This window comes from Rhagoletis pomonella, unplaced genomic scaffold, assembly GCF_013731165.1.
Source record: "Rhagoletis pomonella isolate Grant_MI unplaced genomic scaffold, Rhpom_1.0 Rhpom_scaffold_00002, whole genome shotgun sequence".
In the NCBI taxonomy this organism is placed as follows: domain Eukaryota; kingdom Metazoa; phylum Arthropoda; class Insecta; order Diptera; family Tephritidae; genus Rhagoletis; species Rhagoletis pomonella.
The window spans coordinates 16,181,935-16,192,275 of record NW_023458556.1 but is presented as its reverse complement, the minus strand read 5'-3'; the positions used below and the strand labels follow the sequence as shown (position 1 = coordinate 16,192,275).

General features: G+C 32.9%; 1 protein-coding gene across 1 annotated transcript in view; it reads left to right on the top strand.

Moving 5' to 3' along the window:
* The window catches only part of LOC118733152 (cuticle protein 21.3), a 147,834-nt gene extending 137,959 nt beyond the window's left edge, over positions 1-9,875 (top strand). Inside the window, exons 3-4 of the mRNA XM_036462413.1 lie at positions 9,017-9,110; positions 9,337-9,875. Of these exons, the coding sequence (XP_036318306.1) occupies positions 9,017-9,110; positions 9,337-9,403 (161 nt within the window). The 3' untranslated portion in view covers positions 9,404-9,875. The remainder of the gene's footprint in view (positions 1-9,016; positions 9,111-9,336) is intronic.
* The last annotated feature ends 466 nt before the right edge of the window (positions 9,876-10,341 follow it).

The window sequence follows — 10,341 nt, the reverse complement described above, 5'->3', positions numbered from 1 at the left end:
GTAAACCTTACCGACTTAAAGTGCACTTTGTTATACTAAAATTTAACGAATTTTTTTAACAAATTTTACGGGGTAAAAATCTCGAGAAAATTATCCTACCAATTTGTGATGTTTCTATAAGGATACTGTTTCAGGGAAAACAGTGTGGAAAAAACTTCCAAAATTATTTTTTGTCCCGTATTCGGCTCTCATAAATATGGTCACCGTAGCCATGAGTAACATTTTTTCCTGCCCATATTTGGTACAACAAATCTTTGCACATTTTCATTTGACCACTCATTCCCTTTTTATTTAACAGAGCGGGCTTTAAGGCAAATGAAAAAAATTTACGCAGAATTGGTTATTTTTATGGTTAAGTTTGAAATTTTTTCACAAAAAAAACCCATAAATCTGGAATGATGAATTAATTTCTCAGAAGCTATCAAAGCTATTGAAAAGTTGTATATACACGGTTTATGGAGAAATTTTTAAGCTTTCGTTTGCCGTATTTTGTATTAAAATTGTTTAATTGTTTCATAAGGTATGCGAGATTAGGTGGAACCATTTTTTTTTAATTCTGAATAACGGTAAATTGCAAATATCTCGAAAATGTATGCATAGAAAAAAATTAACTAGATTTTCGGAATCAACGAGCGAAAATACGCGAAGAATTTTTTGTGAACCTCGAGTGTGAATAGGTTGGAATTTAACCCGTTATCATATCTGGACCGCAATTACGCCAGAGTAAAATGGGTATATTGAGGAAGGTCTTTCTTTGCCGTCTGGGTGAGGAGGAATACTATGGAGAGGCAACCTGATTTTCATAAAAAATATGGTTAAAGCTTTAACCAAAACCACTTTCAAACTTTTCACAGAATTTAGAAAAATTAAAAAAAATTTCATCATTTTGCGTAATTTTTTTTTACAAGAAGTTCACGTTTATATGATTAAAATTGCAAAAAGCCGTCAGCAATAAAAAAATATTAAATATTACGGGTTTTTTTAGCTACTTAAAAATTGCACGTTTTACCAGAATTTCAGGGGCTATGCAACTGCATTCTAAAAATTCAGATTAAAAAATTCCAAATTTTGATGAAAATTGAAATTTAATTCTTGTAAATTCTGTATAAGGTTTGAATGATTCACTTATGTGGTTTTGGTAGAAGTATAAACCACATTTAAAAAAAAAAAAATGGGAAAATATTGCAAATATTTAATCAAAATCACCATGCACTCACTTCCGATCACCAGTGTACATATATCGTACGTCATGCTCTATTTCATGATGGAAAACATATTAGGGTAGAACTATTCTTTCAATTCGTCCACCATTATTTTTTTTTTAAGTTTACCAGGATTTTAAAATCATATACAATTGACATTAAAAAAAGAAATTGCTGAAATTGTTTTTGTTTGGGATTGAAAATGAGAATTTGTGTTTAAAATTTTCAAATTGCTTGCCAACGTCAACAATGCTAAAAATGGCCCTCAGCGGTTCTATCTTAGTATACTTTTATCATGCTCTATTCTACTAGATACCTGGCCATGTAGTATGTGTATATGCATTTTTATATGTTTTTATTGTTTCCCCATTTTGATATAGACGTTTATCATGTCAATTTCACATACTCGTTGCATAGTACTTTTTATCGGTTTGACTAAAGCAGCACTTATGAAAATATGCTGCAACGCAGCGTCCGGCTTGCAATGACAACTTTTGACCAACAAAAATAATCAATCATTATTAATTTGAGTCTTCTTCTCCCATGTTGCCATTTAGGCAGCTCTCCCTGGGGCAATGTTGTTTTCCTCGTTATACGCCGCTATGACAAAATAGCCATGTGACTGTGTGGCACTTGCTGCTGCCGGAAAGCGAACTATTGCTGCTATTTTCCCTGCGCCGGCGCCAACTTCATCGTTAGCTTTTGATTGATGCCACTTCCGGCGCGTGCGTCGCTTGCGCCTCTTGCCTTTGGCACTTTGGTAGCTATTTTGTTGGTCTGTCTGTCAGTCAGCTTATCCATCTACGCCAGTCGACCGACCGGGGGAAAGTTTCAGTTCTCTGCCAGGCACTCACTATTTTGCTGCAAAATGTACAAAATAGTTTTACTCGCTGTTCTTGCTTCCTGCCGATGTCCTTAGGGCATCTTGTTTCGTTTCGCTGTTTAACGCGCGTTTTTCTTATTTCTTTTATTTGTTGAATAGGTTGGGTTTAAATTTTTCCATGTTCTAAACTGTTGGCTTTCTGCTTTTTACTTTGTGCTTCCGTTTGTTTATTTATCCATTTTGCTTGCTGCTTGCCTTTAGCGACAACTTGACGAACACTGTATGCCTAATTTTTCTCCAGAGAATAATGTGTACTTACATATCTATCTAGAAGTGTATGTATTTGTGTAATTTAAAGTAGCCTTTGCTGTGGTAGATCAGCGTAGCACGGACGGCGCTAAGCTTTGACGGCTGGCTGACTTTAAGAGCTTATATAGATTTTAAGAGCTCACAAAAATGTGGCATAGAAAAGGAGTTTTATCATTTTGCATGCAACGGTTTTTCATTCTTTCTGAGTAAAACGTACGTGAATAATCTGGCTTTTCTTTTACTAATCGAGCTACCGCCTTTTGGTGCTCACAGACAGTCAGTTGTATAACAATGCGCTAGAGTGATGGAAAAGTTTGTACCACCTCTATAACACCGTACGACAAAAATAAAAAAATTTCAAAACACACCAAAGAATCGATATACTCACGCAACTATGGGCCAAATATAGTAAAACTGACGAAAGGATTTTTTTTAGAGGACTTTTAAATTTTAAAGGTATGATTAATTCAAACAATTATTTTAAAAAATCAGTACAATGTAGAATAACAATATGGGTACCAATTGAGAGGGAAAGTTCTGTAAAATTTTAAAACAATAAAGTTTTTTGGCTTAAAACAACGAATAGGTATTGAAAATGTGCTTTTAATAAATTTTATCTTATCTTCAAAAAAAATAAAAAAATTCAGACGTCAGAGAGAAAAACCAAGTACCCAGCTTTACAATAATTTAACAATAGTTTCGCGAATATATTCATTTTTTGTGTATAAAATTTACTGTCGCACGGTGTAATTAATTTAAAAGCAAAATTTAGTGGATAATATTGGAGGTAAATAAAAGTATTTGAATGGTGGTTAAAACTTGAGTATTCATTACCAATTACAAACCAAATGTTAGTCTACTTGGTATTTTTTTTTTATAATTCTTATTTGTTGTAATTATTTTCAAGCCTGTTCTTTTGAAAGAAAATTAAGCTACTAACGATGAAAATGGATTGTGAATGGTCAAATGAAAATGTGCAATATTTTTATTTTTATGGAATGGGAGCCAAAACATGCATGACCGTGCAACTACATCCTAGTACATGGCGTATGAGTAACATTTTCCCTGTAAAAGTTTGATTTCTTTTTCATTCTCAATGCAAACCTAAAATGAAAATGTAACTGATTTGGAAAAATGGCGTACAGCTCCTTATTTACGACCTAAAATCTATTTTACGTGTCTCGTCTTTTTTTGTGTGTGTCATTTTAGTGTCCGTACAGTGATATTAAACATTAAATTGACAAAAGAAAAATATCCGTCAACATCTTTTGCTTCTATTATTTTTTTCACCATTGTAATTTAACCATGGCAATATGTTACTTCAAACCATAAATTTTCTGTTTGCTTCCACAATTTAGTCTTCGCTCCCGTATGACAGATGCTAAATACAAAACACAGATTTACATGCATACATACTTGCATAAATAGTATGAAGCCATATCGCCACCCCGGCATCACTTTCTTTAGCATCGCTTTGATTTATGACCTTTTCATTATGTTTTGTACAGCTGCTAACACTTATTTATAAGCATTACAACCAGTCGTCACCTACACAAGTGAATGCAACTACGAGTAAAATCTGATTTCCATTATCGCTTTCATCATTCTCACCTCGCCTTTCCAACACACTTCTGCATCATTCACAATTTGTTGACGTGACATTAAAATGTGTGCTGTTATGGCTGCGAGTATTTATTTGCGCAAAGCCATTGAAAACGATGTTAAGAAATTGCATTTACTCGACTAAAAGGTGAAATCCTATAAGTACTTAGGTAGATGGTGGCAAGTAGAAAGTTCTCACTTTTCAGTTTCCAGTTTTCGCTCTTGGCATGTGTAGTATCATTGTCAGCGCGTCTGCTGTAAATTCCTAAACTAGTAGAACGTGGCGTAAATGTGCAGGAATTTACTTAGAATGCGTGAGAAAATACAATTAAACTTGCAGTATTTACTTGTATGTGCATGCACGTGGCTGATACTTATAAAGTGTAATTTTTTTTTGGCAATAAGAGTATGAAACTAGTTACATAGAAGTTTGCTCATATTTAACAGTAGAAATTTCGTTTATGGCATACAAATATGTATTAATATTGTATTCACAGTAATGAAGTAATTGATGGAAATGCCCAATTTGCGCATCTAAGTTGCAATTAGGAATTTGAACCTGATTGCGCATTATGCATATTTTCATCTTCTATAGTTTAGAAATAAAAGAGACTGATGCATCGACGCATTTACGAAGTCAGCCTTCTTTATGATATCACTTTTAGCTGTAACTGAGTAGATATTGCATGAATCGCTGTGTGGCTAGAACGAAATTTCTCAGAGGACGAATGTTGGACAGCTTGAGAGAAAGTACTGTTATAGTTCCACCTCACCGCCCTCTAAGTAGTTGCGAATGCCAGGGTGGAATGCGATCTTAGTACCATCCCATTCGCTCCGCCATACAATATTATTACGGCCCATTTAAGAGAAACACAGCCGCAACTGAAAAAGGTGAGGCATAAGTCTACTAGTTATTACCGTGACACCGTGAGCATGACCTAACCCTTTATTGCAGTTAGAGTATATCGACTGCTGTGTGGTAGATCGACCTTTCTCGGCAGACGGTTCGAAAACGCCCTATCTCAGAAAGTGGCTCAAGAATGACCTACTTCAGAATTTTGTTAAAGAACGCGCAATCTCAGAATTTGACTTAAGAACACCTTATCTCATATGTAAATTTAATACATCGGCAGCTGCAATAGCACGATTTTGGAACCATCTGTTAGGATAGGGCGTTACTAAAGCTTCTACATATTATGAATTTCTGAGTGTTATGTTTTCTTAAGCGGCCGCAATGAAAGGTTTCAGAGTGTACTTTGGCCATGAGAAAGTTTGAATTTCTAATGAAAGATATGAAATCTCCCTTTTCTATAAAATGAAAAACTTATACATCTACATAGATATTTATTTTATACCAACACATTTTACTTGTTGGTGGTTTTTGATCTTTGGTCTAGATTTATATCAATATGACAGATTTTGTATTGATTGCAGAGAATGCTTTTCTTCGTACTCCACACTACTCAAAAATATCACATCATCAATTATCTACTCCTTTGCTCAAATTGGCGTTAATTTCTTATTTTAAACTCATCACCATATAATAAATATGCCGCGTAAAAAGTATGGCGCATTTTCTTCCACCTCATCACACTTTAAGCAAAGTGGTTTGGTTAAGATATTAGATTGTGTATATACATATGCACATCGGTTCTCTGTAATCCGTGAAAGCAAATCTCTAAACACATAGCACATTTATGTACATATGTATGTATACATGTCACCGTTGTTTATTTGTATGTATGTGTTTCATTATGCTGTCGTATTCAGAGCACAAAAGTTTCCACGAAACAGTAAATGTTTTGTCAACATCTGTCAGCGCCGCCCACCTCTCAACTTACATAATCCCAACGCACACGTTCGCGCTGTTCCAGCTTCTTGAATACACACATATACAATATACACACTATATTATTCCAGCGATGATGGCTTCTAGCGGTAATTAAAGCTGACACACTTGCACTACATCTTTACTTATCTAATCAGTGCGTGTCTACTTCATAACATTTTTCACATCCTACCAGCGCACAGTGGTACAAAATTGGCAGTTTGTGTTCACAATTCACTGGAGCCTTAATTTTTCATTAAGCTAATAAAATTCGCAAGAGACCTGTTGAGACCGATTTTTTAAATTTTTTTTCTTATATTTTTTGTTTTGTGCAAAGTGCAGAAACGGTACCAATTTTGAAGAAAATCGATTCTCCTGTTCCAGTTAATAAATGTTACATAATAAAAACTAGTTTAAAATAATTGTAGAGTTATCCCAAAACGAAAAAAAATTAAAAAATTTAAATTTTATAAAAAAATTTTCAACTAAATAAATTTTTTATTTTTATTTTTATGGTTTATATAAAAATTTTGGGTATGCAGTTTTATAGATTATTAAATTTTTGTATAAATAATAAAGTGCGAATAATCAAATTGAGTGCAAAAAATGAAGGCTCCTATGAATTGTGCACATTAAATGCCAGTTTTGAGCCACTGTGCAGCGGCTGTCTGCCTGCCCGACAACCTAGCTGACTGCATGGTTGCTTGCTTGGCTGTCAGCCTAACTGCCAATATGTTGTTTAGCTAATTGCTCATTTGGGTTAAAGTGTCGTCAACCGTATTATTTGCATATTCTGTAGTGAATATACCAACAGATGTATGTATGTACATATATACAATGTTTTCATTGTACTTAAATCGTTTGCTTCCCAAATGAAATTTCTGTGTTGAAGGGAAGTTTGTTTGCATCGTTTAACTGTTGCAGTGATTGTAATTTGTATGTATATATTTTTCTTGCAATTAAATAGATACATTTACTTTGTGTGTTATAATAAATATACCGCGCTCTTCTCGATGCTTTAGGAGTTCAGTAATCTTTCTAAATACGATATGTTGGCGAAACTCGCTTAGATTAGAATCCTGGCGGTACAAAGTACTCAGTGACCCTCAAATCATATATAGTCTTTTAAAGGTTCGCAAGGGGTAAGCGAATGGGTAAAATTTTTTTAATTACATTTTTATATAGCAAGCTGACGAAAATTGGCAGTGGACTCTTTAACCGGATATCTCGTAGTGGTCACACTAAAGCCCCCTCGCTCTTTCTGTGATGAGCCAAATCTCCATGCGGATTGGTTATCTCATTCCGCGCCTGTATTTTTCAAATAACAGAGGACTCCTGATCTATTTCACTCCAAATCCCTCCTAACACGAATACATATAATGAAGGGTACTATGCGACTAAGCCCCCTTTGAAGAGGCGCTGGGAATATGTGTTAGTGTCATCATGCCTTGTCGCTTTGCTTGGAAGGAAGGTTGAAATCGGCCACTGTATTTTGCTCTTCTCAAAAATTGTATCGGGATTCTTCTTTAGACTTTCTTATGCAACTTTTGAACATATTAACAAAACAAAAGCTCCCTTGCCAACTTTCTTGGTGATCAGCTCTTATGACAGAAAACACTTGAGCATGCTCCGAATGGGACAGCCGCAACGTAGCACTTGCGCTACTATTTTTTTTTTCTATATAATACGTTTCTTTCTCATTTTGTAAATCAGTTATTATTCTTTTAATATTTAGATTTTATTTTAAAAAGTAAAATATTTATTTAATTTCATTTAATTTTCATTACCTTTTTTACTTATTTTTTTAAATCTACTTTTTAGACTTTATTGTTTTAAAATGAAAAATATTTTCTTTTGTAATATCATTTAATTCCTTGGAACTTATTTAATTTTTAATTAATTTTAATAAATTAATTTTAATTTTAATACATTTTTTTCTTTTTTAATTTAATTTTCTTCAAATTTCTATATTTTATTGTTTAAAAAGAAAAATATGTTTTTATTTCATTTAGATAATATTTAGAAACTTAGTTTAGTTTTTACCTTTTCTAATTTTCTTTTTTTAATGCATTTTTTGATTTTTAGATTTTATTGCTTTAAAATGAAAAATAATATTTCATTTTATTTAGTTTTTGACACTTTTCTCTTATTTTCAATTAAATTTTTGCATTTTCTAGATTTTATTGTTTTAAATTTTACTTGCTTTGATTTCAATTTCTTTCTGCAACAAGAAATTTCTTTCAATTTCTAGTTCTAATTTTTTAAAAAGAAAAATATTAATCTCATTTTATTTTATCTTCAGAAACTTATATTATGTTTTTCTTCCTTTTAGCCAGTTTGTGCTTATATTATTTTAATTGTTAGATTTTATTGTTTAAAAATATATATCTTTTATTAACCTTCATTTAATTTTTTAAATTTTATTTTGAATTTTTTGCACTAAACTATTTTCTTTGGCAACTTAATTTTCTTTTGTTTTCTAGATTTGATTAATTTAGAATGAATTTTTTTTTATTTTTAGGAACTTATTTTATGTTTTTCTTTCTCTTAAATTTTAGATTTTATAGTTTTAAAATTAAAAACATTTTTTTATTAATTTTTGGGAACGTGTTTATTGTTTTTTACCAAAAAATAACTTTTTTTTTCTTTTTTAGTTTAATTTGCTTTTATGTAATTTTAGATCTTAGTCTCTTAAAAAGAAAAAATATTTTTTATTTAACTTAATATTTAGAAACCTGATTTATTTAATTTCTATTTAATTTTTTATTTAGGTTGCTTTTATTTTTTAGATTTTATTCTTTTAGCAATTTTTTTTTAATTCATTTAATTTTTAGAAATTTAATATATTTATTTTTTCTTTTTTCATTTTTTTTTTAAATTAGATTGTTTTCATTTTTAGATTTTATAATTTTAAAAAGAAAAATAAATTTAACTTAATTTTTGGAAACCTGATTTATTTATTTTTTTGTACGTAATTTTTTTGTTTTTTTAAAAAGAAAATATATTTTGAAATTTAATTTAGTTTTTATAAAGCCTATTGTTAATAGGAAACAGAATAACCCTAAAACCTCTTTCAATTGGCCCTTCGAAAGACGGAAAAGAGTTTTAAATTTCATTTATTTTTATTAGCAACTTTTTTTTCACAGAAATAAAATGTTGCTTGGTGGAGGATAAATTAATGATTCGAATATGAAATTCATTTCCCATTTCCCCTTTTCTTTCTTTGCAAACGTGGCACACGCACACCAGCAGTATCGCACGGTCTCATTGGACATCCCGGCATTGCTCACGGCATCCCACTTGCCGCGCCAGCCTTGGCGCATTATCCAGCACCGCTGGCTGTTAAGTAAGTAAAAAAAAACTAAAATAAAACGAAATTTGAAAAATGGTGGAACGGGTAAATACGAGCAGGGTGAAGGGAGGAAAGTTTGTAGTCGAGGCTGTTGTAAATTGAAAACTGCGTATTATTTAAGCTCTGCTACTTACAGCGCTTCCATGAAATATTTATATTTTAACTTCAAACTAAATTTGTGTTTTTTATTTTGAATTTTATTTTCTCTTCTCTTTTGTAGGGCCGTTGCCGCCCCCGCTTTAGTGCATACCTCCGTCGCTGGACACGGCGTGCATTACGGCTACTAGGGCGTCAAAAACAAAAACATACATAGCGAAGAGAGTACAAGAGAGAGATAAAAGGAGTTGGTAAGAGAGAGAGCGCGAGAGGGAGAGAGAAAGGGGGAAATTATGAAGCGAAGTAGGCGCACGAACGGCGCAGCGCTGGATGTAGGCGTAGGGCGGTATGCTCGTTGCTTAGTGGTCGCTGTAAACGTCGACGTCAACGCCAACGCCGTAAAATTTTTAATAAAAATGAAAAATGAAACAAAAATAACAAAGATTAATAAGGAAAGAAGAAGAAAAACAACAGCAAATAAATTCACTTATAACTATGTAGGATAACAGCAGGAAAGGAAAAAAACAATTACAACAAGAACAAACATAACAGCAATGTATAATGTGCAACAACAGCAACAACAACAACGATGTAAAACGACAATACAACTATGAATAACAATTAAAATAATAACAGCAAACAAAAAAAGCAAGCGTTTAAGCACAGAAGCAAAAAAATAAAAAACAGCGGAGTTCGAAGCGGAGGCATTGCCGTAAACGAAGGACGGTGTCTGCTGCCGGGTGATGAGTGGGGAGCTGAAAAAATTGCTGCATAATTTGCGCATAACTTACTTGATTTTCCGCGCGTTAAACGAGTAGTTAACAACCGTACAACAGCAACAACAAGCATAGCAGGCAGGTGTCGATGTTGCCACATGACAACCACAACAAACAACCCACTGCGCTTAAACTTGTTGTGTGCCGCCTGTGAGTAAGTGTGTATGTGTCCCACCCACATACCTTCAAGTATGACAACTCTGCAAGCTGTAGCGCCTAAAAATATGCCAAACAATGAAACTGAAGCTGAAAATCGCTATAGCCAACAGCGCAACCGCAATCGCACCAGCACTTCACCTACATTTCGAATTCATTTGCAGTTTTCAATTCTCGAGCAGTTGAAATTCGATTTT